General features: G+C 42.9%; 1 protein-coding gene across 1 annotated transcript; it reads left to right on the forward strand.

Moving 5' to 3' along the window:
* Positions 1-72: 72 nt before the first annotated feature.
* RIF1 (replication timing regulatory factor 1) lies at positions 73-27,898 on the forward strand. The gene is made up of 35 exons (XM_041408449.1): positions 73-237; positions 1,610-1,688; positions 2,445-2,541; positions 3,940-4,070; positions 4,508-4,602; positions 6,178-6,367; positions 7,147-7,239; positions 7,323-7,461; positions 8,407-8,558; positions 9,397-9,514; positions 10,569-10,742; positions 10,964-11,074; positions 11,315-11,377; positions 12,028-12,128; positions 13,150-13,236; positions 14,552-14,625; positions 14,727-14,907; positions 15,703-15,810; positions 16,059-16,208; positions 17,445-17,544; positions 18,184-18,448; positions 19,481-19,523; positions 19,820-20,022; positions 20,182-20,281; positions 20,596-20,739; positions 21,076-21,218; positions 21,889-21,978; positions 22,056-22,110; positions 22,721-25,312; positions 25,691-25,822; positions 26,124-26,201; positions 26,295-26,410; positions 26,693-26,846; positions 27,135-27,243; positions 27,525-27,898. Exons 1-35 carry the CDS (start codon positions 107-109, stop codon positions 27,737-27,739), a joined length of 6,813 nt encoding a protein of 2,270 aa, XP_041264383.1. The 5' UTR covers positions 73-106; the 3' UTR covers positions 27,740-27,898.
* The last annotated feature ends 96 nt before the right edge of the window (positions 27,899-27,994 follow it).

Below are 27,994 nucleotides of genomic sequence, written 5' to 3' on the forward strand. Positions count from 1 at the left end.
TGTGACCTTCTGAGCCATGCACTGAAGATGTGAACCAAATTCACCCTTCCTGCGGGAGGCGCGCGGGGCGGCCGCGCTGGGGGGAGGCGGCGGCGTCGCCATCGCCATGAGCGCTCCCGGCCCCGAGCCCGAGCCCAAACCCGCCGCCGGCTCCAGCCTCGGCCCGCTGCTCCACACCCTGGAGGACCCCGCCGCGCCGCCGGGAGAGCTGACGGACGCGCACCTCACCATCGTCAGGTGAGCGCGGGGGACGCGCACGCTGCCGGCGGGGAGCGGGCGGCGTGAGGGGAGCTCGGGGGCCGGCCGTGGGGAGCGGGAGAGCCGGGAGCGCGATCGGAGCGGGACCTGCCGGCCTGGCGTGGCCGCGGGGAGACATGCGGGGCTGGGGGCAGGGAGAGGAGGAGGAGGGAGCAGGGAAGGGAGGGAGGAGTGAGGGGAGGAAGAGGAGGGAGGAAGGAGCGCATCCTCGCCGGGTCTGCGCGTCGCGGAGCCTCCCGCCCCCGGATGCCGGGGGGATCGGAGGGGCGGGTGAAGAACGTTGGGAAATAATAACTTTATTGTAATGACAAAGCTTTGCGGTTGGAAGGGTGAAGTTTTTAGTGGCGTTTTTGCCTTGTTTTCATTGCGTTTCTTCCTGGAAGGCGCTTCTTGCCCGTGAGGTTGTGCCTTTATCTGCATCTCTCCGATTTTACCACGTGCAAAGGCAATTTTACAGGCGTTTCTCGGGTTTTTGCCTTGTTTGCATTGCGTTTCTTCTTGCCCGTGAGGTTGTGCCTTTATCTGCATCTCTCCGATTTTACCACGTGCAAAGGCACTTTCAGTGTCTCCCTTCGCTTCTGCAGTGAATTTAAAACTGCAGCTGCTCGCATAGCAGATTTTACAGGTTTCTAGAAATAAGTGTCAGCAAAAAAAAACCCTCCTGGTGTAAGTATTAAGCAGCAACATTCAGGTTTCTCAGGTTGTCCCTGGATGACTGAACTCAGCACGGTTTGGGTTTTGCAGTGGGAAGCTGATGATTAACGTTTTGTGGGATAATCCCAGCTTTCCTGCAAGGATGTTCCTTACATATGTGCAGAGTCATCCTGGCTGCCTGTCAGACCAGGATTTTCCTGCATTCTGGAGCTGCTCTCAGGAAGGTGCTTCTTTTTCAGCTCCTCTATGTCTTTTCTAATTTGCAGCAAGTCATTTAAAGCTTGCCTGCTAAATTTTAATGTTTTTATAGGAGCTGACCAAAAAAATGGAAGCTTATGTATTTTCTAATTTGCAGCAAGTCATTTAAAGCTTGCCTGCTAAATTTTAATGTTTTTATAGGAGCTGACCAAAAAAAATGGAAGCCCTTAATGTTTTCATGGGTGTTCTTTAGGCAGAAAATGATTCATTACTCACTCTGAGCTGTAACACTGGATTTTGCTGCTGGGTCAGACCTTGTGCTGGCATTTTTGCTCTTTAGCTCCTTCAGTGTTTTCTTCAGGAAAACACTGAAGGAGCTAAAGCTCCTTGATTTCCTTCAGGAAAATAAGCTGCTGTGTGTCAGAACTTGAAAGTTAAGTCAGTTACAAGGTAATTAAATGTTGTAAATATTGTTTGTTTCCCCTCCTGCTCCTGGCAGTCGCTTGAGTGGTGAAGGAGGCAAAGCGTTCACTGCAGATTTCAGGAAACACTTCCCTCAGCTCTGCAAGGTGTTCAAGGTATGGTTCTTCCATTCAGCTCTCTTACACTTATGTGAACAAAGATATATTTTGGTGGGGAAGGTCAGTGAGCATTGAAAGACTCAAATGTCAGTTCATTTATAGAGTCACAGAATCATTGAGGCTGGGAAAAAACCTCTGAGTCATGGAATCCAGCCTTTAATGGGAATGCAGGGTAGTGGCAGAACAGGAAAGGTTGTTTGGGTTTTTTTTTTGGCAAAATAAGTCTTTCTTGTGATGAGGAATTACTGCAGAAAAAACCAAAATGCTGAGTCTTGGATGTGTTTAAGCAGCATCCCACAGTCTAATCTATCTTCCAGCCAGGAGAGACAGTGTGTTGTGGCTGCCTTAGAAACATTTCAGAATATGCAGAAAATGTCAAGGATTTTTAAGGAGTAATGTAAAGGTCGTTCTTAGCCATTTTTTCCTTCTGTTTTAGAAGCCTAAAAACAATTGGAGACTCAAGTGAGAGAACAACATACACAGCCAAAGTGAAAAACTTGGCATATTTGGGATTTATTTCATTAAAGATGTTTTTATTACAGAGAGCAAAAATGCCTTCAGCACCTCAAATTGTTTCATTGATTTGGTGTGTGCAGAATCCAGGGAGGGTTTCCAGCCTGGGTGGATTTTTCACCAGATGTTTGCTTTTTCCAGCTTCCCACCAGTGCTGGCATTCAGACAGTAAACTCCATATTTCTCAGTTACTTTTCTAACCTGAGATTCTGTGCATTTGGGTTGTGTTTTTTTTTCCAGGCACACATTTCCAGTCCAAACTTGGAGCTCAGTAATGCAGCATTGCAGGCCTTGGGCTTCTGCACTTTTAATTCAAATAACACAGCTGAATTATCTGGTAAGCAAACAAACTGACTATAAACACATACATCAGAGCTCTTTCTTTATGTGTTTCTTAGCATTTGTTTTAATTTTGTCTGTAATGTGGGCAGTGTGATCAGTTCATTAATTACATCTTGTGCACAAGCGTGGTGATGATTTTTCATGCTCTTACACTAATTCTGTTTTATTAACTTCCAGTTTCATTAAATGCTTTGGTAGCAATTAATTGTATGGAATTAGTGATCAGAAAAAGGTATTCTTGTGGGAGAAGAGTGAAGAACCTACTTGTAGGATTTGGGAGTGCACAGCAGAGCTTTTCCACGTTTTCCAGCTTTTTCTTGGAGATTTCTTTGTTCCATCAAATCATGGAGTGGTTTGAGTTGGAAGAGACCTTTAAAGGTCATCTAGTCCAGCCCCAACTATTTCAAATTAATCCAAAATCTTATAACCTGCATTCCTAGAAAGTGCTGAATCCCTTTCACAAAAGGTTTTGTTTTTGAGAACTTGAGGTTTTGCCTCAAGGTAAAACCACAGGTTTTTGGTAACAGGGGAGAGGGCATTTTTCCTGTTTGAGATTGGTTCTTTTGGTTCTTCTCCTCCATTTCTTCAGTGTCTTCTGCTTTCCTGTTGTGCAAAATTCCCCCTGATTTCCTGTGAGAAGGGGGCATTTCTAATGTGGTATCTTTCTTTCCTCTCATTTTTTCTAACCAGCTGATAAATGACAATTTCATTACACAATGTCAGGCTCCAGAAGTCACAAAGCCCTGGAAACAATGGGGACTTGAAAAGGAAGGGAGGACAAGCAGCTCCTGTACCTTTGGGTGTACTTTTGATTGGGGGAGAGGAGTGAACTTGTCCTTCCATTTCTCTGACCGTGACATCATTCATCCACAAAGTGCAGATTTGCAATAAATCAGACTTTTTGCCCTTGAATTTTAAAGGAACACATAATGTCCCTATCTGTGTTCTTAGTTGGATCTAAGTCCTGTATTAACCTTATTATTTTTTATGTAATGAGCTACAGTTTTACCACCTTCAGTAACAAAAAGCTCTGGTAGGCTCTAAAATAAATTTGTGTCATGTTACGACCAAAGTGCTGCTAAATTCACTTAAAACCCAAGAAGTTTTGAATAATTAAATACTTAATCTTTAGCTCTGGTGTATTTAATAAAGCTGTCTCCTAATTTTATGGATTCTTCTAAAGGTAATACAAATGCACTGCATTATTAGTATTTGCATATTAATACATTCAGCCTTCTGGCTACTTTAGTAGGAGAAAAACTGCTCCAGAGTGATGTTTAAGGCAATAAATCACTGGGACTTGCAGCTGAATGGATTCTGGGCAAATGTAAGTGAGCAGAATGACCTGGAACGTGTTGAAGAGGCTTTTGAGGGTTTGTGTGCACTCTTGCAGCCACTGAAATGCAGGAGTTGCTGGCAGCAGTGAACAGCGTTGCTGTGAAATCCTCAGACAAGAACACTCGCACTCGGGCGCTTTGGGTCATCTCCAAGCAGGCCTTTCCTCCAGAAGTTGTTAAAAAGGAGGTGAGTTTCTTCTCTGCTCTTTTCTGGCCTCATTCCTCGCAGAGAGGAGGCTTCAGAAATTGTTAAAAACGAGGTGAGTTTCTTCATTTCTCATTTTGGTGCTGTCTTTTCCTGGGGAGAGGAGGCGAATTGTTTCTTTCCACTCAGTAGCTTTTGAATCTGAAGGTTATTTCCCATCAAATCTGACAGGCAGGTATCAATTCTTGGCAAACCTGAGCCAGAAATTCCTGCTCTCCTAGAGGGGAAAGCTGCAACGTGAGCAGTTCTATCAGAAAGCAATGGAATATCACAGGGGAGAAAAGTTAGGAATATTCCAGCTTAAAACAGCACGTGGCATAATCCAAACACAATCCTGGAAAATGAAATGTGACAATTCCAGCTCCTGCTGGAATCCTTTGTATCCAGGTGCTCACGGTGCTGTTCTCTTGTTTCCTCAGGTGTCCAATATTCTCTCTACCCTGGAAACAATCCTGACTAAAGGAGAAGTTCAGTCTGTTGTGGTTGAATATGAAACACTTAATGTCATTATACGGTGAGTGCTCTGCAATATTCCACTGTCAGCCTTTATCTGAGGGGGGAACTCTTCATACAAATCCCAAGTGGCACTAAATGTACTGAAGAAAAAACCTCTAAAGCTGCTTGAGTTGTTTATTCTGTTAAGGATTGTTTTCCTCTGGTGTTGCCCTGGTTGTCACTGGGCTGGAGGTGGTTGCTGAGTGCTGTGGGTGGGATTTGGGATGGGAATGGTGTTGATAACACCAGGGGTGGTTTAGTTATTGCTGAGCAGAGTTTGCTCTAAGTCAGGGACAAGGGGACACAAGAGCTGGGAGAGGACACAGCTGATCCCAAGTGACCAGGGGATATTCCATGGAGTTGTGAACTGGGGAGCTGCTGGGCTGTGCACCACTTGTTTTGTGTATTATAATTATTTAAAATATTACCTTAATAATGATGTCATTATTGTGATGCAGAAATTAGCCATTCATTTTTAGTGGCTCTTCAGGAATTACTTCCCACCTCTCACCTGTGATTCCCAAGTCATGTTCTTACATTTTGTCTCCAGAACCTGCCTGCTTGAGAAATTCTCTGCCATTATTTGGGGGTTTATTTAAAAATGTCTTATTTAGAAATATTCCCTTGGCAACGCATTTTAGTGCAGTGTTTCCCATAACACTTTTGAAATTCCTGTCTCATTCCAAAAGTGACTTTTTAGGACCATCACTGTGAGCACGTTGTTCTGGTCAGCAGAACTGAAATAATTCAAATTTTATCTTAGTGCTGATTTAATTTCTGTATTAGTAAATACATTGAGCTTGTATCTTCCCTCTTTTTTTAAGTTTTCTCTTAAACTTTTGGCAGCTGGTTTGAGCTGCAAATCCATTTTAAATATTTCTTTTAAACAGCTCTTGTCCTCTGGCTTTAACAAAATGACTTGAAGGGCAGAACTTTTCCTTAGTGCAGCAAATTCTCCATGAACTGTAGGGATGGGGATTTGACTTTCCTGGGGAAAAGGGGGAGACTTGACAAAACCCCAGGATTTCTAGATTCAGGCTATCTTGAATATATGCCAGATATTCCCATTTCCCCACGTTTTTTGGTGTGGGTGGGATGGTAGAAATGTGTGGAATTTTGTCATGCTGTGCTATTTTGGGAAAAGGAGGATAAAATCAGAGCTCTGAGCAGGCCAGTGTTCATGGAGTCTGTCCAAACCTGCCTTGGGATTTGTCCAGAAGCTGCTGGGAGTTGTTGCCAGCTGTGTGGGAGCTGCCTGGGCTCCTGGGAACTCCCAGGAATGGTTCATGGCCAAACTTTCCTTGGGCATTGTGCATTCCTGTCAGGCTCTCAGCTCCTGTGCCCAAATTGTTGTGATAAAATGGAAAGCACAGCTCTCCAGTCAGACCGTGGTGCTTCTGGAGAGGTTTATCTGAAATAACACTTGAACTTTGCTGGTTTAATACAATTGATTAAAAAAATTGAGATGGTTTCCTGTAAATCCTGGATTAAATGAGAGCATTTATCGATGATACAAAGATAACTTGAGTGCCTGAGCTGCTGTTGGAGATCTGTAATCCCTATTTCTTTGGGTTTGGTTTTTTTTTGGATCCAGCTTAATAGAGCAAGCTCCAGCCCAGATGGGAGAAGAGGCTGTGAGGTGGGCCAAGCTGATCATCCCCCTGGTTGTCCACTCAGCTCACAAAGTGCAGTTAAGAGGTGCCACTGCCCTGGAGATGGGAATGCCACTGCTCCTGCAGAAGCAGCAGGAGGTGGCAGCTGTCACCGAGCACCTGATGACCACAGTGAGTGACAGTGCTGGGCCTCTGGTCAGCACCTGGGGCTGCTGGGGAGCATTCATTCCATTTCCTGTGCATTGACAGCTTCTTAATGCCAGTGGTTTTAATGGGAAAAAAAAAAGGATGGAAATGTAAATACAGGGAAAGCATTTTCCAACTTCTTGATGCCAGTGATTTTAATGGAAAAAAAAAAGATGGAAATGTAAATACAGGGAAAGCATTTTCCATGTCCTTTAAGAGTCCCCATCCTGTGCAGCAGCAGCCCCTTGGTGTCTTTGATGAAGCTTTTCATGTTCCCCTCCACTTCCAGGACTGGCCTTACTTGGCTCATTTATTTTTTTTCCTTATTTTCTGCTCAAAAACCCAACCAAACAAGCTGGTGTTTGGGGTCAGGGCGTGTTCTGACTTCACAGCTGGAGGAAATGCAAATATTTGAAGGCATGAATTTTGCTTTGTTGGTTGCCACTGTGAGAATAAGAGCAGTAAATTTCAAGTGAAAAGAGACTCAGGTGGTAGCAGAATGAAATCCTTCTGATGTAGAAACATCAGAAATGCTGCTCCACTTCCTCATGGCACCACAAGCTGTGGATTTTGCTAAGCAGAACAAACTCATGTTTAGTCTAGGTGTATGACTTTTATATATATATATTCAACTGTAAAAAATATATTTGCATTATCTCAAATCTTGTCTGTTGGTTGTGTCCCCAGACATTGGTATCAGTGTGTGGTTTTAGGAATATTTTAAATCCATTTCTTGTAGAAATTCTGTTTCTTTCTGTCTGCAGAAATTAATTTCCGAACTTCAGAAATTGTTCTCTTCAAAAAACGAGACCTTCGTGTTAAAGCTGTGGCCCCTGTTTGTCAGATTGCTTGGAAAGGTAAGCAGCAAAGGAATAAATCTTTAGGAGAGGAGTTTGGAGCAGCAAAAATCTCTTTTAATGGTGAATTTCTTCCTGCTCAGACCCTGCATCGCAGTGGCAGCTTCATCAACTCCCTGCTGCAGCTGGAGGAGCTGGGCTTCCGCAGTGGCTCCCCTGTGGTGAAGAAAATTGCCTTCATTGCATGGAAGAGCCTCATTGATAACTTTGCTCTGAATCCAGGTAGGTCTGAAAAAAATATTTAGCCTGATTTGTTTTAATGCAAGTCATAGATAGCTGGAAAAATGTACGTACTGGAATATGTACTTTAATGCATAACTGGAAAAAAATAATCTGTTAGTGACCAGTGCATTATTTGTGTGCCACTGGATAGCCACATAATGGTGCAGAAAAGTTAATTGTCTGTGTGCATAGCTAAAATTCACATTTTTCTTGGTTTTTTTCCTTGTTTTCTTTTCTTTTTGAGGCAAGGTGATAGTTTGATCGTTTGTTCTGTTCTAATTTTTCTGCTGGGAATGCTAGAAATAGAATAAAATTGTAAACTGTGTTTTGTAGTGCCATAAATGATCCAAACAGCAGTGAAATAGAGAATAAAACATTGTGTGTGTTTTGTTTTGGGTGGTGTGATCTAACTGGAGAAAGGCAACACTTCAGGATTCCAGAGGTGTTAGAAAAAAGTTCTTTTAAAGGTGTAACCTGGACCTGGACAAGTTTTTAGTCTACCTTGTGTCAAAACACAATATTTTTTACCTTGATTGTGCTTCTCTGTGTTCTGAAAACTCAGTGTTTGATTTTCCTGTCCCTGGAGCAGATGGGACCTAACAGAGCAAGCAAGAGGGAATTTCTTCTGCTTATCTCAGAATCCCAAAATGGGTCAGGTTGGGTCCAACCTCCCTTCTCTAGTGGGGTCAGGTTGGAATGCAGAAAATTTAATTTCAGCCTTTGTATTGAAAATGAATACTTGATTTTTGTGGAGTTCTAAGCAATAATTAGAGCAGTAAGAGAATTTGAAAGCTTGGTATGGTTGAGTTTTGCAAATTACTGTTAATTGAATTTGAAGCTAAAAGATACTGGGGAAAAAAAAAACCCATCATGGTTTAATCAGATTTTGCTGAGGCGTGATTCAATAATCTGTGTTGTTCAAAATGCACTTTTTGGGTCCCCCAGACATCCTGTGCAGTGCTAAGAGGCTGAAACTGCTGATGCAGCCCCTGAGCTCCATCCACGTGAGGACAGAGGCTCTGGCCCTGACCAAGCTGGAGGTCTGGTGGTATTTGCTGATGAGACTGGGGCCTCACCTGCCCTCAAACTTTGAACAGGTAACTCAGCTGGCAGGAATCCTGATCCCTGTGCAGCAGAATGTAAAATAGTCCTGCTTCATCCCTTTCTGCTTTGTTACTGAAATCAAACTCCCTCCAGGAACCAGTTTGTCCTGGTGTATGGCTTACAGATTGTGTAGAAGGGTTATTTGGGACTCACAGCCCCAAAATATTGGAGAGTCTGTGGGAATGTCCTGAGAGCATCTCTGAAAATCTGCCCTGGGTGCAGTCATGGATTATAAATGTGTTAAATAGAGGCAGCTCTCTCCTTTCACTAAGGAAGTGTGGGCTTGGAAAAGGCTGCCATAGGAAAACTGGTGAAAAGACCAAAAAATATTTAGGAAGATAGAAAGAAAAATGATGCAGGTGTTTCATTTCTAGTCACACTGTAAGTGGAATGGACCTGTTTCAACACTTGGATTTAATTAAATTAATCCTCAAGATGGGAGTAAAGGGAGGGAAAAGTATTTTCTTAGGATTATTGAAATATACTGCACCCACCAGGAATTTGTGTTTGATTAGACATTCTAATTCATTCTAAATACCCAGAATCTCTGATTTGTGAGCAGCAGCCCACTCTGTGCTGATTGAAATGAGTTTTTTGTGGCTTGCACATGCTGTAGCTGTTGCTGGGATCCTTTTTCAGGTTTGTGTCCCACTAATCCAAAGTACCCTGAGTGTGGATCCTGCTGCTGCATTCCCAGGAACTCCCTCACGGCCAAACAACCCCAGCCTGGGCTCAGCACTCTGATTTTTGAGCAGCAGCCCAGTCTGTGCTGATTGAAATGAGTTTTTATGGCTTGCACATGCTGTAGCTGTTGCTGGGATCCTTTTTCAGGTTTGTGTCCCACTAATCCAAAGTACCCTGAGTGTGGATCCTGCTGCTGCATTCCCAGGAACTCCCTCACGGCCAAACAACCCCAGCCTGGGCTCAGCAGCCCCTGGGCAGAAACCAGGTACTGAAACATCAACCTGTGGAAATTTCCAGCTCCATCTCACGTGCACAGACTCATCTCTTCTGTTTGTCACGTTCTGCTTTTTCATTTGTAGTTCTTGTTCTTCAGAACAGTGATTTTTCTGTGTGATTTGTATGGGGGAAAGTGAGGCTGTTGCAGTCATTATTTAAAGTTTCAAAAGTTGTGCCAATCACAGTTTGAGGAGCAGTTTTAGTGGCCTGAATTTTGTTCTCTGTTGCAAGGGAGCTCTGGTTTGAAATCTCATTTTTTCATCTTTGAGTGCTATTTATATGTGCCCTTTTATTTCTGTGGCATTTTTAGTTTCTGCCTGAATGGTAGAGAGCCTTGGAATGGTTTGGGTTGGAAAGGACCTTAAAGCTCTTCCAGGGACACCTTCCACTGTCCCAGGCCCTGGCCAGCCAGCCTTGGGCACTTTAGGGATGGGCTCCCCACCCTCCCAGCCAGGAATTCCTTCCCAATATCCCACCAAACCCTGTCCAGTGATGATGATCCATCAGGGATTTTAATACTTCAACCACATGTGAAACCACCTCTATTTGAGCTTTATATCTAATTATCCAGTAAGGAACTCCTGGTTTTCCTTGCTTTTCTGGAAGCCTGGCATCCATGGCTTGTGCCATTCTGTTCTGCTGTAATCAGGAGCCTCAGGGACCCTCAATTTGGGGAGTTTCCTGTTTTCCCTTCTTAAAAAAGTTCATCTTAGTCCTGTGAGATCACAGCTGAGTTGGTCACAACATTTTGCCAAGACCTCTTAAATTTCTGTTCCAGGTGATGGAAACTGTTTTGTAGCAGCAGATTTATACAAGTGTTCACTGGCTGTGTAACCACAGCTTCCATGGAGATTTGGATGGCCAAAATAAAATTTACTGTCCCATAACTCACAATTTTGGGGCAGATATTTAAAATCCTGGGGAAAATATGGCTGTGATAGCAAACCCCACTTATCTGAGAAACCTGGCTGTCAGAGGTGCCTTTCAGCCAGCAGCACTCCACGATTTATCCTTTTCCCTGGAATTTCTGTGCCCTGCCTCAGGTCCTGTGCTGCTGGTGAGCCCAGGCACGCCCAGGATGGCCCTGAACAGCAGCTCAGCAGGAGGGCAGCTCTTCCCCTCCATCCAGCTCCTGGGCTTTGAAATGCTGCTCCACTTCCTCATGGGACCACAAGTTGTGGATTTTGCTAAGCAGAACAAACTCGTGCTTAGCTTAGGTATGTGAGTTTGATATTTATATTTAATTGTAAAAAATACATTTGTGCCACCTCAAATCTCGTCTGAGTTTAAACCATTTCATTCTAAGTCTTGTCAGTTTTAAGATACCTTTATGTTGAAAATGCTGTAAATACACAAATACTTGATTATTTTTAAGGCTTGTTTTCCCAGTAAACTGCAAAGTAACAGGTTTATGGAATGTGTTTTTTTGTTCTTGTAGAGCCTCTCCAGTACCCACTGATCAGTAGCCCTTCTTTTTTTTGTAAGCATGCCAGCACTCTGATAAATGCTGTTCAGGATGGCTTTATTGCAATTGGAAAAGAAGTTCCTGGTAAGAATTCAGTGGGGAAATTTCAACATTTTCTGGGAAATCAAGTGGGCAAGGAAACATAAGAAAATCAACCCTTTGGGTGATGTCCTGATGTTATAAAAAGTCAAATTGGTCTCACTTGCATTGAAATTTGAGTTTTGGCTTAAATGGAAACCTGCCCTTTAGCACAATTTGTATTTTAGCTGCAGTTTTGTTGAATATTTTTATTGCAAACCGAATAAAAGCATTGTTGCCTTGCAGATTGTTTGCTGAATGTTATCTGGAAGGACATAAATGGATATGTAAAAACAGCAATTGAAGCAGGTAAAAAGGGTCATTTTCTTTAATTTGGCATTGCTCACCAGTCAGAGGTGGTTTATTTTTAAACTAGACCAGAAACTGATGATTGTTCATTGCCTGGGTTTAGTCTGAACCAATAATTCTGTTCTATTTTAAAGCAATTTCAAAAGAAAAACAACCCTTCCTCAAGTCTTTAGTATTGAGGAATGGAGACAAAAATTAAAAGTTTTTGACTCTTTTTTTCTTCATGGAAATTCTGTTCCACAGTAAACTGTGGAGTCTGCAGATGTATACAAATTGTTTCCTATTTTAAAAACATCCTTTATCCAAGGAAAGTCCAGAATAGGCTTAATAATGCAAACTTTTTTATTGAAAATCAAACAGAACATGAAGAAGCATTCTTTAGATGAACACAAAATTCCACAACTTTAATGTAACAAAATTCAAATCCTAAATGAAACAAAGGTGTTTCCATTTCCTAATTAAACCTGAAGGATTTTTATTTAAATTTTTAAATTTCATTTCTGTTGTGAGCAGAACTGATACCTGAATCTCTGAAGGACTTGGTACATTTTTACAAATTAACACAGATTTTTTTTTTGCTTTTACACTGAAAATCTGAATGATGCTCACAGTGACCATTCCTCTGCTCTGACTGGAAATATTTATTGCAGGGAATAAGAAGGAGAAGCAAGGCTCAGAAATACTGACCATGTTACTGCAGGCCTTAAAAAACACCGTGAGATCCAACGCTCTGCCCGTGCAGAAGGTCCTGGTGAGTTCTGCTTCAGAAGCATTGTCAGGAGAAGAGGCAGAACTGGCTACATGGCTCTCCTGGGCCTCAAAAAACACCTTGGAGACCTTCTGGATGGAATTTTTCCTTGTTTTTTAGCTGAAGGGAATTGTTTCAGCTTTGCTTTTTTGGGGGGGATTTTTTTGTGATTTTTTTGTAATTTTTTGTGATTTTTTTGTAATTTTTTGTGATTTTTTTGTAATTTTTTTGTGATTTTTTTTTTGTAATTTTTTGGGGTTTTTTTGTAATTTTTTGGGATTTTTTTGTGATTTTTTGGTGATTTTTTTGTAATTTTTTGTGATTTTTTTGTAATTTTTTGGGGTTTTTTGTAATTTTTTGGGGGTTTTTTGTAATTTTTGGGGGGTTTTTTGGTAATTTTTTTTGTGATTTTTTTTGTAGTTTTTTGTAAATTTTTTGTAAATTTTTTATTTTTTTTGTGATTTTTTTTTTTGTAGTTTTTGGGGGGTTTTTTGTAATTTTTTTGTACATTTTTTGTAAATTTTTTATAATTTTTTTGTAAATTTTTTTTGTATTTTTTGTAAATTTTTTCGGTGTTTCTTTTGTAATTTTGTGGGGTTTTTTGTAATTTTTTTTTGTTATTTTTTTATATATAATTTTGTGGGGGTTTTTGGGTTTTTTGTGGTTTTTTTGTATTTTTGGGGGGATTCTTTTTTTTTTGGTGTGGGCTTTGTATTTTTGGTGTTATTTGAATTTTTTGTGTTATATCTGCATTTTCTGAATTATATTTGCAATTTTAAAATTATATTTGTATTCTATTTATATTTTTTGTGTTTTATGTGTATTCTATTTTTTGTATTACATTTGTATTTTTTATTTTATTTGCAATTTTTGTACTATATTTGCAATTCTAAAATTATTCGTATTTTATTTGTAATTTTTTTATTTTATTTGTGGATTTTTTTGTATTTATTACATGTTGCTTAAAAGATTTGGACTCTCAGAAAAATATATTTAAATGTATTTTTTCTCTTCCCCTGCTTAGTCTCTCATTGATATCACTGTCCAAGAGTTGCCTCCAAAGGTGTTGGGATCCCCAGCTTACCAGGTTGCTGATATGGATCTTTTAAATGTAAGTCTGAACTAATTCTGGGACTCCATTAATGCTGAAAGGTTCTGAGAAGCCAAATTATTTCATGTTGCAGAGTGCAGACTTTGTTTGCATGCCTCACTCGTTTAATTCTGTCTAATTAATGAAATTACTGCCCAAAAAGGGCTGATGTTCATTAGTGAATGTCATGTTCTGTGTGCTGCGTCGGAAGGGGGGGACAGATAAGAAAATATTCAGACAATAATCACAAAAAACTGAGAAAAAAAGGCTGAAATGCTGCTGAATTTTGGGGGTTTTTGTTCAGGGAGGAGCAGACTGAGTGGGAAGGAGTGTGCTCCTCGTTGAAGTTTTAATTAGCAGTTATTAAATACTTTTATTAAGTACTCTCAGCATTAGCAAACCTGAAATATTTGTGGTAGATTTGAACAAAGATCTCTTGCTGTCACCTGGAAATGAGCAAATCCCAGGATCTGGCAGCATCTTAGGATTCCAGTTTTCCCTCTTATTTTTATGTCAGATTGTTAGAATTGACAATTTTGGACAACTTTTAATAATTGTGAATTTCTGGCTAATAGTAATAATAATTGTGCATCTCTGGCTAATAGCAATAATAATAATAGTGAATTTCTGGCTAATAATAATAATAATTATGCATTTCTGGCTAATAGTGATGATAATAATTGTGAATTTCTGGCTATTAATAATTGTGAATTTTTGGCTAATTTTAATAATAATAATTATGCATTTCTAGCTCATAGTAATCATAATAATAGTGCATTTCTGGCTAATAATAATAATAATTATGCATTTCTGGCTAATAGTGATGATAATAATTGTGAATTTCTGGCTATTAATAATTGTGAATTTTTGGCTAATTTTAATAATAATAATTATGCATTTCTAGCTCATAGTAATCATAATAATAGTGCATTTCTGGCTAATAATAATAATAGTGAATTTCTGGTTAATAATAATAATTGTGAATTTTTGGCTAATAGTAATAATAATAGTGGATTTCTGGCTAATAGTAATAATAATAGTAGTGAATTTCTGGCTAATAATAATAATAATAATTGTACATTTCTGGCTGATAATGATAATAATTATGAATTTCTGGCTAATAATGATGATAATTTACATTTCTGGCTGATAATGATAATAATAATTGTGAATTTCTGGCTAATAATGATAATAATTTACATTTCTGGCTAATAATATTAATAATAATAGTGAATTTGTGGCTCAGAGTGCAGGGCAGTACAGAAACACTCGTGGAAGTGAGGCAGGCACTTCAGGTGCTCAGTGCTGTTTTAACCTTTCCCATTTCTCTTCCCAGGGAACCCCAGCTCTGTTCCTGATCCAGCTGCCTTTCCACAACAACCTCTTGGAACGCTGCGTGACGGATGAGAGGTTTGAGCATCCCTTGGGGAACACCACGCCGTTTTTACGTCCCCTCTCGTTTCAGCCGGGGGGAAAAGCCAAACTCTGAGCTGTGGAATTTCCTTCCCCAGGTTCTTTGGGATTCTGGAAGCTCTGGTGGGCTGTGCCCTGTCTGGGCCCACCTCTGCCCTGGCTTTCAGCGAGTCCGTGCTCGGTGTCGTTGATCAGAGCGCAGGCCAGGTGGGCAACAAGGAGCACCTCTGGAGAATGTGGAGCATTGTTGTTCATCCTCTGACCGAGTGGATTAATCAGGTAATTAATTCATTACTCAGCGAATTTGGCTCTCTTCCCCACACCCTCACAGGAGAGATTTGCGTTTATCTGAATTTTTTAAGGAATTCCATGTCTTGAAGTGGTACTGGAATTAGCTAGCTTGGCATAATCCTGCTGGTGAAAACCATGGGAAGGTTCCCCCTCCAGGAACTGTTAACTTTTAAATACCATGGGTTGGTTTGCTTGGTGTGAAAATGAAATAAATCCCTGATTGGGAAGATTGGGATGTTCATTAGAGCAGAGTTTCACTCATGTTAGACATCTTTAGTGTAATAAAAGCCTTATAAATGATGATATTATGATATTTTAACACCTTATTGACTAGAAATAAGTTGACTGTAATCAGGTGCAAAAACATGTTGTAAACTCCAGTGTGGTGATACTAGAAATAAGTTGATTGTAATCAGGTGCAAAAACATGTTGTAAACTCCAATGTGGTGATTTCTGCAGCGTGGAGTGGTTTGGGTGAGACTTGAAGATTTAAGAATTCCTTTTGCTGACAGGAGTTGGTAGAGAAATGAAAAAAAGGAGTAAAAATAAGTATAAAGCTTAAATATTCAAATGTCCCAGTTTGAGGCGACTTCCCCAAGGGGTCTCCTCTAAAAAAGCAGATTTTAGCAGCTCTTCTCCCAGAAGATAATCTAGGAGATAATGGTGTTTGGGAGATAATCTCCTTGGAGGAGAGTGGAAAAAAGTGTTTATTTAACAAGCAAAGTATTCCCAAGTCTGAAGAAATGAATTCTGTTAAACCATAAAATTCTTTTCTTGTTGCAGAATAACGAGGTGAACCAGGGGGATGCCCTGGAGCACAACTTCAGTGCTGTGTACAGTGCTTTGTTGCTGCCAGTATCCCACATTTTCCCCACTCAGGGATTCCCACAGGTAAGAGCAAATGAATCAAATTAATTCAAAACGTGGCATTTATAAAATCTCTGAACTCTCAGAGCTGACTTCGGGTTCAGTCACCTGGGTTTTGGGTTCAGTTCAACACCATGAATTTAAAACCCTGAACCTCCAACTTAAATCCCTGAAGAATCCCCTAGGTTTTAACAGCAGAAGAAAACAAAAAGCAAGTTTTTCTCTGTGCACAGATACTGAAATTTTACCAAGTTTTCCTCTCTCTGTTCAAGCCAAGTCTGAAATCCTTGCTGCGCTCCTGGTCCGACCTGTACCGAGCTTTTGCTCGCTGTGCTGCTCTGGTGGCAACAGCAGAAGAAAACCTGTGCTGTGAGGAGCTTTGTGCCAAAATACTGTCTGGGCTAGAAGGTGAAACTCCAGTAGTGAGTATAAAACTGATCATTTAGCAAATCTCTTTTTAATTAGGTCTGAGAACGTGTGTTCTAGATTCTGATGTGATTTCTGCAGCGTGGAGTGGCTTGGGGGAGATTTGAAGCTTTAAGAATTCTTTTTGCTGACAGGAGTTGGTAGAGAAATGAAAAAAGGGAGTGAGAATAGCTATAAAGGTTAAATATTCAAATAGTTAAGCAGATTTTAGATTTGTCTTCTAATTAATAAGAATGATTAATGGGTGTCATTGTGGTGGTAAATGGGATCTGTGCAGGTAAAATGTGTTCATAACACAGGCAGTTAGGGAGGAGAACATGGAACCATCAGCCTTGTACACTGAAATTTAAGGATCTTACTCCTAAAGCTGTATAAAAAAGGGAGATTTTAAAAGAATCAGTGGCTTTGTTACCTAAATTGCTTATTCCCAAACTCACACCACAAGGGGAGGGGGATGAACATTTAGTTCGGGATATAAATCCTTCATGCATAAAGTTCACTTTGGAAAAAATACTGTGAAAAACACAAAAAAATGCAATGAAAAAACCTGAAATTGAGAGGATTGCATTGTTGTAATCTACCTTGGATGCTGCTGTATGCTGATAAATAAGTGATAAATATCACTTTTAAAAATCAGTAATTACTAAACAAGACAATTAAAAAATTCAGTGGGAAGTTATATTGCAGATTCTTTTAGCTCACAATATCAGTGTTCCTTTTAAAGCAAGTTTGGCCTTATTTAGGAAAATTTGGGTAGATTGAGAAGGGAAAAAGCAACTTTGCTCATCTTTTTCTATGCACTAAAAATTATTTGTGCTTTGACTGTTAATGACAGCTTAATTGTTGTGCCTGTAATGACTTTTCTGACAGCCAGGCTTTGTGCCTGAGTGCACAGTGAGCCTTGGACCTTCATTTTATTGATTCATCCTAAAACACAAACACTTTGTGTTTAATTATTAGAATGGGAAGCCCATCCTCACTGTAAATGTGTATTTAAAATGGAATTTTATCAGTCTACCTGATGATGCAGAAAACTTCACCCACCTTTAATTAAAAGTTGTTTCTTTGCTGTCCTGAACACCAAGGGTGTTTTTTTTTCTGTCCTTGTTGCGCTTTTGGGGATTGATTTTTGTTTCTCCTTGTTGATTTCTTGTTTTGCTGCTTGACTTTTTGTTTTTTTCTGATTGATTTTTCTTTCTGCTGATGGATTTTTGTTTCTGTTTCCTCCTCAGGTGTTTTCCATGCTGGAAGGTCTCACCCACCTTGTGTCAGTCATGGTTGACTGCATCAACTTTGCACCCTATGGCACTAAATTCCAGCCCAAAAACAGATGTAAGGAAATACTTTAATTTTGGGGTTTCTATGTGTGGCTCCAAGAGCTGGTTAAAAATCAGAGTTTAACAGAAGACAAAGGTCATTGTGTATAAAATACTCTTTGGTTTGTTTCCTATTCCCCTATTCCCACTTAAAGCTGGAGAAATAATTTCCAAAAAAGCATAATTCAATAAAAAAGTAGTTAAAATTTGCCTGCCCCATGGGAATTTGTTAAAATAGTAAAATGCAGTGTTGGGCTGCTGAAGGAATGAAATGCTTTAATTGGAAATGTTGATGAGGAAGAGCATAATGCAAACTTCACTTCCAAATAAAATAATAAATTCTATTTCTCCTTCCCTCCTGTTCACTGTTCCAGAATTTGTGTATCAGGTGCTATCTGAGGAATTGTTCATTTTCAAGTAGCCATTAAAACCTTAAAAGCAGAGTTTGAGCAGCCAGAAGCGTAAATAAGAACAGAAATCAGATCAATTTATGCATTAAAGATGTGTTTAAGTTGTTAAATTTTAAACTATTTCTACGTAGATCTGGTTTGGCAATCAAAGTTCTGCCTCTTATGTAGACTCAATATTCAGCTGTCTTTTCACGCCGCTTAAGGAAAAAAAATCCAATTTTTAATGGGAATTTTTTGCCCCTCAGCCCCCCAGACACCCACAGACTGGGCTAAGAAGAAGAAGGAGCCCCTTGGCAAGCTGAGCTCCCTGTCCAAGCTGCTGCTGCTGCTGCTGAACTCCTTCCACGAGCTGAGCGGCGCGGAGCCGCACGCGGAGGCGCTGCTGGCGCTGGGCCCCGCGCTGCTGGCCGCGCTGCACGCCGTCCTCAGCCGCGTCTCGCTGCCCTCCCTCCTGGGCACCACCCTGGCCGTCTTCTCCGAGCCCCTGGCTCTGTTCTATGAAAAAAACAAGTCAGTGGTTGAGGGGGAGCTGGTGGGAAATCTCTGGGGTCGGGCGGGATGGAGCTCAGGGTTTGCGGGGCTTGAGGAAAGCTCCGCGTTTGGAACGTTGGTGTTTGCTCTGGCGCTCTTGGCGTCTCTGCAGGGCTCCAAAGTTTGTTTTCCACCTTGCCCTGCAGTGAAAATATTTATTGATAGGAATAAATGCAGTTTTTTAGGAAAGAATAAAAATTTTTTTTGCAGTAAATTTCCTAGGAAATGAATGGTAGTTTCTTGGTGTACACTGAAATCCTGGAAGTTTTTAAGCGGAAGGAAAAAACTTTGCTTGGTGCTTTTTTCCTGAGCAATGTTTTCCTTGCATTTATTCATAAAAACAGAAGAGATATTTTTTTAAAGTTTTTTTTTGTTTGTTTTGTTTTTTTATTTATTTTTTTTTTTCTGAAAAAGGACAAGTTGGATAAATATTTTTGAAGGAAGACATGTGAAAGCAAATAAAATTTAGGAACCTCTTCAGCTTGCAGGTCACAGGCTTATAAAACGAGTTAAAATGTGCAGTTTGCTCACATTTTTCTGGCTAATTGTACCTAAGGATTTTTTGTACATGGAATATATTTATTTATATGGAATGGTTTAGTTTATGGAATTACTTAGTGGTGCTTCAGGTTTTTAATGCCAATATTACAGCTTTTAATGCAAATACTTACGGGGCCTGGGATATGTGTTTAAGGAGAGCATTTAGAGTGCAATTAGAAGTTAATTTATAAGAATTTAATTTAATTTTAAATTTGTACTGATTACCACTGACTTTTCCATTAATTCCTCCTGAAGTCAGCATATCAGTATCCATGGAATTTAAAGGATGATCTGGGAAACTCCATCAGGAAATTGTTTAAACCCCAACTGAGGCTCATTTCACAAAATGATTCCACCAAGTTGCTCACTAAAACAAGTGTGTAGTGCTGGAGTTTATTATAGTCTGTTAAATTTTTACGCTTGGGCTAAATGAGACAGCAAAATAGAAATGAATTGAATTTGTTTTGGCAGGCTCCCTGAGGTACCCAAAGTCTACAGCAATCTGAACAACAAGGTAAATTTGCTGCAGAAATCACTGGGCTTGGGGGAGATGTGCAACAGCAGAGCTCTGAAATTTCTTCTGTATTAAAAAAAACAACGAAAATGTGATAGGGTAGAGATTTAATTTTTAAATCATTTTAAATTTAAAATTTAAATTCCAGAAGTGAGGATCACTCAGCTCTGGGACTTTTATGCGATGCGATATTTCAGGCTGTATAAAAACAAAGTTGAAAAGAAACTTACAATTGAAACATTTCAGATCTCAGTTGAAAATTTCCACTAAAACCCCTGTGCTTTGTTCTCCCTGAGCTGGAGAAGCTGCTGGCAGAGATCCTGCAGTGCCTGCAGTGCCACTGCCCGGGCTCCTGTGACACTGAGCTGCTGCAGCAGCTGAGCCCCGTGCTGTGCGTGGCCTTCCAGCACAGGAGCAAACAGATCCGCCAGCAGAGCGCCCAGCTCTGGAACTGCACCTTTGCCAAGGCCTCCTCGCTCACCTACCCCCAGGAGCTCAAGTAAGAATCAGCTTTTTATTGCTGCCATCTTCACAGGGAGGTGTTGTGCCGTTCTGATTCCCTGTGCAAGCTTATTGCCAGCTGCTGCTCTTCTTCTGCACCTTTCCCCCTCCCATAAATCTAAAATTGTTTTTTTTTTTTGTTCTTGTTGTTGAGCAGGTCTGTGTTGAGCCAAGCCAAAAAGAAAATCCCTCTGCTGCTGCCTGGCTTTGAAAGCATTGAGGTGTCTGAGGAGTGCAGTGGGCCCTTCTCTGACCTGGTAAATGTTTTGTTGGGATTTCGTGGGAGTTGTTCAGCAGGGAGTGAAAGGTCAGCTGGGATTTTTAATCTGATTGACCTGCAGTGGTTTCATGTTCAGGATGATAAAAAGACTCAGCTGGTTTTTGCCGCTTCCTGAACTGTAAATTTTGAGTTCTAGGAATTAATTTGAAATAATTCATTTTTTAAGTTGTGCTCTGCGAAGTTCAGACGAAATGAGTGTGGGATGGTTTTATTCTAGAAGTTACCACAGGGTGGGTTTGTGAGCTTGGAGTTCCTTCCCACAGTGCATTCAGGGTGGTTTTGTCTGAACAGATGGAGAATTCCCAGCTGGATGCAAAGATCAGTGGAATGGAGGTGAAGGTGGGCCAGAAACGAGATTCAATATTGGCCCAGACAAATGAACCCAAAAATGACGGCAAAGACAAGTCCAGCAACCTGCAAGCAACACCTGCAAAGGTGAAGTGTTCCCAGAGAGGGGTCCTGGAATCAAATCCAGGATCTGCAGGATGAAATCAGGGCTTTGGGGATGCTGAAATATTTTTCTTTGCAGCTTGGGCTGCCCAGCAGAGTCAGAGTTAATATTGCTGTCAGAATTCTCTGCTGAGGTTTGGGAGGGAGGGTGGCAGGAAGGAGCCTCAGTCCTCACTCTGGAGGTTGTGACAGATTTGGGGTTTGGTGGGCTTTGGGGTTGGCACATCCCTCACAGAGCTAGGCCATGTCCTTCAGAAATTCCTGATTTTCAGTTCCTTTCTTGTTCCTAACCCAGGATTTGGGTTTTTTATCTCTCTCCAGTTAAAACTAGAATTTTCATCTCCTAAGAGAACAAGTGAGACGCTTCTGGAAGAGGAGAAATCTGTTGATTTTGTGTTTATTCCTCCAGAAGCAAAACCAAGAATATTGACAGAACATCAGAAAGAAGTGCTTAGGTCAAAGAGGTGTGTCATTTATTGTTTTCAACTTTGTGTGCAATGTCATTCCTTGAGTAGCTGAGCTTGACTTAACTTCAGTTCCTGTTTCTCACACCACCACAGGTCACTGAGTCTTGTTCCATACAAGTTATGAAGTTTAAAGCTCAGAGAGTTCCTTGCTTTGCTGTTATAAAGCAACCAAATTATTCTTGCAATGGCATTTTCTCTTTTCATTAAATACACTCTCTCTGGTCTGTTTGAATTTGGGGAATTTGCAGTTCGTATTTTTACTTGGGGACTGACAGTGTGAAATAAAAGATGTCATTTTTCATAAAGCATGGAATGAAAGGTTTGGGTAAAACAATCTGAGGAAAGGATTTCTTGAGTCAGCAGCAGGTCAGGAATTAGGGTGTTCCCAAGACTCATCTCAATTGCAGAAGAATCTTTAGAATGGTCTCTTTTAATGTGATAAGATAATATTGTTGTGTTTTGTGTGCTTAGGCAGCAGAAGCAGTGTAAGCAGGACTTGAGGCAGGAACTCCTCTGGGTTGTGGTGAATTCTTTGCAGAGTGGGATCCCAATCACAGCTTTTACTCCCCAAAAAGAAAGATTTAATGCAGCTGAAAAATATGGCCTTGAAATAAGGAGATATAAATTCCAGAGAAAAGTCTGACTCCCATTCCTGGTGTTGTTCTAGAGCTGATATCCCTGCCATGTACAACAACTTGGATGCTTCCCAGGACACCACCTCATTTTCCCAGTACAGCCAGAGCCAGGAAGATTCTTTGTGAGTAGATTTACCCAGTTGAGGTCGTTTAAGGTTTCTCCTTTAGCAGCACACTGATTTCAGTAATTCTCTTCTAGGGAAATGCCACCTTCAGTAGAAAATGCCAAAGAAGACACTGCAAACCAACCTCAGGTAATTTCCCATTGTCTGATGGTGACTAAAATCAGTTTCTGCCAAAAATGAGAGGTTTTCTGATTTGTTTTCCATTCTCAACACCAAGTGAGAGAAAATTTAACACCATTGCAGTGCTGTGTTCTGCTTCATATAATTTGTTCCTTTAGGATTAATTAGAATATCACTTAGGCCAAATCATTGGGTATTTGATGTCAGAATGGGGGGATTTATGTGAGCAGTTTCTGGTCACCCATGTGCCTGTGCTGCCACACTGTTTTACTGGGGTCAGGATTGTAAATCCTGATTTCCTCTTGGGGAGGACTTGCCTTGAACACTGCTGTGCTAACTGTAGTGCCAGTCAGACCAGGTGAAATACAGCAACTCTTCAAGCATTTTTGGAGTTCTTTGTTTTGGGATTGAATGGTTTTTTAAAAGTGTGTTTTATAACTATCAAAACACAGACAACAAATCATTTGGTGGTTAGAAAAACCTTGTGGGTGTGTTGTTTTCTGTTGCACCAGAACTGCAGTTGACTGTTATAAGTACAATATAACAAGTAGAAGGACAAGTACAGCTATTCCAGTTGATTCCTAGGACAAACCTTTTGCTGTTGATGTTTTTGGGACAGGAGGAAAACGTGGGGAGTGAAGGATGTCACTCAGAGAGCCCAGCCTGCGCTGGCGAGGGGGAGGCCAAAGAGGAGTCAGCTGAGATGATCCCAGAGGAAACATCCACTGGAGAGGGGCTGGAGACAAGTTCTGTGGAAGCAGCTCCCCAGGAGGCCTCAGCAGGGAAGGAGGACACCTCAGATGTCACCAACAGCTCAGCCTCCAGTGACATCATCTCTGGCACCCCCCAGCCCGTGAGCCGGCGCCAGTCCTTCATCACCCTGGAGAAATTCGGGGCTGCAGAGAGCAGGCCCTTCAGCCCAGCCCCACTGAGCTCTGTGCCAGAGCTGCCTGGGGCTGCCCCTGAGGCAGCCACGCAGGAAAACAGCAGCGACAGCAAGGCTGGTGCTAAGGCAGAGAAATCTGGAGAGGAAGACAAAAAGCCTCCAAAATTCGAGCCCGCCGCGGGGGCTGTCACCCGCAGGGTGACGCGCTGGCAGAGCAGGATGGAGCTGCAGGGCAATAAATCCAAGCTCCAGAGGAGGTCAGAGGGGCCCCTGGCTCCTGGCAGCCTGGAAGGCAGTGCTGAGCTGAGCTCTACAGTGGAGGATGTGGAGCACATCCTGCTGAGCCACTCCCAGGCTCTGCTCTCCACGGAAGCAGACATCCAGAAAGCCGAGGATGCCATCGCAGAAATGGAGAAGGCCCAGGGGATGGACATGGACTCGAAAGAAAACACTCCCCCAGAGAGCAGCAGCTGCTCTGAGCAGGCCCCAGGGGAGGACAGCCAGGTGCCACAGGTACCCCCTCAGCAGAAGCAGCTGCGGCGTTCCTCCAGGAGACGCTCGGAGGCCATGGAGAGCCCCTCGGGCAGCCAGGAGAAGGAGGATGGGCTCCCAAAAAGGGACAGGAGGAAAGAGGAGGAGAAAGCTGGGCAGAAGAAGCTGTCCCAGGGGAAAGGTGACGGATCCCAAAAGCAGAAAGGAATTCCTGGGAAAACCACAGACGGCACAAAAGAGAGCAGCCAGCCTGAGAGAGTGGCAGAGGACTGGAGCTCCAAGGACTCTGCTGCCTGCAGGGGCCTGGAGGAGGAGGGCAGCTGGGGTGGCAGGAGGGCAGAGGATGCCCCCAGGGCAGAGGGGGAAGGTCAGGGCAGCCTCAGCACAGCAGGGCAGAAGGTGGAGCGCCCACGGTACCACACCAGGAGATCTTCCCAAGGGTTGCTGTCCAGCATAGAGAACTCTGAGGCTGACAGCTCTGAGGGCAAGGAGGAGAGCACAAAGAAGAAAAAACCCGTGAAAGTGAGGAGTAGAAGCAATTCTCTTGAGGGTAAATTGAAAGAGGGACAGGCAGGGAGCCAGAGCCTTGAGGGAGCTGCCCAGGGAAATGAAACCGAGAGTCCACTGGAGGCCAGTAAAGGTGAGCCTGAGGTTGGCACGGGTGCTGCAGTGCCAGCTGAGCCAGGTGGCCTGGAAAAGCAGGAAATTCCTGCAGCTGCTGGAGAAGTTGTGGGCTCTGGCAGCTCTGAGATTGCAGGTGCTCTGCAGGACACCAGCGTGGAGCAGAGCAAGAGGGATGCATCCATGGAGTCACTGGGCAGCCCCTGTGTGTCTGAGCAGGATGGGAGAGCAGCAGAGCAGAGCAAACAGGAGGAGAAGCAAAGAAGCACAGGGGACTGTGCAGCAAGTGTTCCAGGTGCTGAGCTGTCCTCTTTGCAAAGCCCTGAGTGTCAGAACAAGAGGAGCAAAAGGGTGAAAAAAATAAAGAGCTGTGATTGCTGCTTCAAAAAGCCAAAGCAGCAGGTGACTGAATCAAAACAGGAGAAAGCTGAGCTGGAGGAGCCTGAGAACACCCCAGTTCAGACCCCTGGGAATGTTTCTGGTCAGTCAGATTTGGAGGAGAGCTTGGCCCTGGCTCCGTGTGGAATGAGCACTCCATTGCACCCTCCCAAGGAGCCCAGCACCTTCAGCTTGGAAAGGCAGGAAATGGATGTGGGAAACCTGCAGGGAAGCAGTGTGGGGGTGGAGGAGGAGAACCCAGAGCCTCCAGAGGGTTCAGCAGCTGAAACCACAGAGTCCATGGAGGAAATAAAGGAACCTGCTGAGCAGAAGGAGCAAACAGAACAGGTTCTGCCTGAGAGTGTTCCTGAAGAGCCCAGGGAGAGCTGCTCGGACTCGGGGGACCAAGGGGAAGAAGCAGCAGCTGCAGAAAAGGAGGAAATAAATGAAAATGGACAACTGGAGGAGGTGCCTGAGGAGCTGAATGTTGACAGCAAACCTGAGGAAGAAGAGATGAAGGAGCTAGAAGGAAATGAGAAGGATAAAGGAGAAGCTGAGAACTCTGCTGGAGAAACTTGTGTTGTTCCAGATCAAGAGATGAAGGAGGAATTGGTGGAAACTGAAATCAAAGTGCCTGAAAACGTGGCCTTGGCAGATCAGAGTGTGGATTCCCCTCTGAAGGTGGGGGGAGATCCCTCAGTGCAGGTGGCTGAGAGCCCCACCAGCCTCCAGGCCCGCTGCACGTGGTCCCCCTCAGCCTCCCCATCCACCAGCATCCTCAAGAGAGGGGTCAAGAGGAGCCAGGAGGATGATTCCCTGTCACCTGCCAATAAGGTATTCCCCAGGAATTGTGTGCTACTCGCTGCAAAACTGGGATGAGGAACTGGAATCATTCCAAATCTGCTGAATTACTGGTTTCTGTTGTGAATAGTCTTACAGAAGTGGTGGGGTTTGGGTTTGGAATGTGCCAGCACGGGCAGATTTGCATTGTGAGGGGTTTTATTTTGAAACAGAGCACCCTGGGTCACTGCAAACCAGGAGCAGCATGCTCAGGGTTGTACACAGAGATTCCCGAGTCTGTCCTTGGCTGAAACATTCCCTGGGTCGTTCAAGAACTTCAGTGATTCCAAACTGGTTTTTTTTGTCTCCTCAGTGATTTCACCAAGCTGTGCTGGGTTCAGTTCCCCCTCTAAAACCTCCTTCTCTCCTCAGATCCGTCGAGTCTCTTTTGCAAACCCCATTTTTCAGGAGGGCCTGGCAGACGACATCGACAGGAGGAGCCCTGTCGTCAGATCCCATTCCTCACCCTCCTCCAGAAGCCTTAAAATCCTCTCTAACATGCAGGTCAGGGGAAAATCCTGGTACACTGTTCTGTGTGTCCCAAGTATTTGTGTGTTTATCATAAATAGCATGGCTTAGTGCATGTTTGTAGTCACTTACACACAGTTGTAAGGGCTGAGGATCAGAAGTGTAAGAAACAAAACTGCTTTAGCCTGACTCATTCTGTTACTCTGAACTCCAGTGAACTCTGAGGTTTCAGGGGCTAAAATCTCACTGTTAACTGAATTCCTACTGTTAACTGAATTCCTACCATTGACTAAATTCCTACCACCCTGAGATATTTTTTTCCTCTTTTTCTATCCAGCACATTACCACTCCAACCAAAGGATTTCTGTCCCCAGGATCTCGTTCCCTTAAATTTAAGAGCTCAAAGAAGTGTTTAGTAAGAAGTGCTTTGGTTCATGTTTCTCTATTATTTTTTCCCTGTATTCAGTGTGTGACAGTTAATTTAATACTTTTTCCTGTGTTATCCCAGATCACAGAGATGGCCAAGGAGTCTCTGCCGTGCCTTTCGGAGTTCGTGTACCCTGCCTTGGCTGGCTGCAAAGCCCCTGTGGATGTCATTTTACCTCAGATCACATCCAACATCTGGTCAGTGGCTTCTTGCTTTTGGAGGTGACATTTCAGCTCTTATGAACCTACCAAACCACAGTTTCAGCCAGGATTCTTTAAAGGGACTGGGGTTGGGTGGGTGAGGAAGAGACTTGACTATTTTGGCATTCTTGAAGTACTTTTTTGATGACTGAAAAGTTCCACAATGATGGGGAGTTTGTGCAGGGCCAGGAGTTGGGATTGGTGATCCTGTGGGTCCCTTCCAGCTCAGGATATTCCCTGATTGTGTACCAACAACCCGTTTTCCCTCCCCTGCTGCAGTGCCAGGGGCCTGGGGCAGCTCATCCGGGCCAAGAACATCAAGACCGTGGGAGACCTGAGCACTCTGACGGCTCTGGAGATCAAAACTCTCCCCATCCGCTCCCCCAAAGTCTCCAATGTCAAAAGGGCTCTGAAAGGATACCATGAGCAACAGGTAAAGTTGAATTTTAGCACCCAGGAAGCCACTGTTGATCTCATTTACTGCAGCAGGAATGATGTGATTGATTGTATAATGAATGATTATTTCCTTCATTAAAAACAGCACTTTGAAACCTAATCCCTGCCTGCCTCAGTACCATGAATTCAAGATACAGATGACTTGGTTAAACTATTAACAGGAAAAACGATTGGATTTATTATGAGGCTAAAATATATCTCACCACATAATTTAAATTTTTTTTTTCCCAATCTGAAAATGTTTTCTCTCCCCAAAATTGCCCAGGTGAAATCTCGAGTGTTGGAGGAAAGCACAGCTCTTGAAGATGCAGAGAAGCCTGGGAATGATGTGGAGGAGAAATCTCTGAGTGGAGATGAGGAAAAACTTGCAGCAGGTACCTGCTGGTGGCTTTTTGCTTTGGATTTGGAGGGTTCTGCTGTCCTGTCTTCATTCTCTCCTGGTGGGAACACCTCATCCTTTTGTTTTTATTTTGGGTTTAGTTCTATCATTCCAATCGTGATCAAGCCCCGAGGACGGGCAGGGTGCAGTGCCTTTGCTGGGAATGTTTCCCACTGAATAAATCCATTGCAGGCCGCTCAGAGCTGTGATTTTGCACAAAACCAGCTGGAACTCTGCTCGGATTTTCCTGCACTCATCTCCTTTCCCTCCTTTCAGATCTGGCGGACGCGGGCGGCAGCGGCGAGCAGCCCCCCGTGGATCTCATGGGGCAGATCCAGGCTCTGGCAGCCCAGCTGAGCTCCGAGGATCTGCACGGCTACTCCGGCAGGCAGCTCCTGGAGATGCAGGAGAAGCTGCTGGGGATGGCCTCGAGCGTCACCAGGAGCCTGCGGGCGCGCTGGCCCTGCCCTCCCCTCCCGGGCCCCGAGTAGCGCCGCTCCCGCTCCGCTCCGGGGCCGGGCCAGCGCCGCTCCCGCTCCGCTCCGGGGCCGGGCCAGCGCCGCTCCTTTGCCTTCCTGCTGCCCCTCCTTCCGTCTGCATCTTGGCCTAGAGGATGCTTTTTAATAGCTTCATAAGGGTTTTTTTCCCCTTTGTTTTTCTCTTTTTTTTCCCCTTTTTTTCCCCTTTTTTTTCCTTTTTTTTTCCTTTTTTTTTCCTTGTTTTTTTTCCTTTTTTTTCCCCTTTGT

Source organism: Onychostruthus taczanowskii, unplaced genomic scaffold (genome assembly GCF_017590055.1).
Source record: "Onychostruthus taczanowskii isolate IOZ18803 unplaced genomic scaffold, ASM1759005v1 scaffold10, whole genome shotgun sequence".
In the NCBI taxonomy this organism is placed as follows: domain Eukaryota; kingdom Metazoa; phylum Chordata; class Aves; order Passeriformes; family Passeridae; genus Onychostruthus; species Onychostruthus taczanowskii.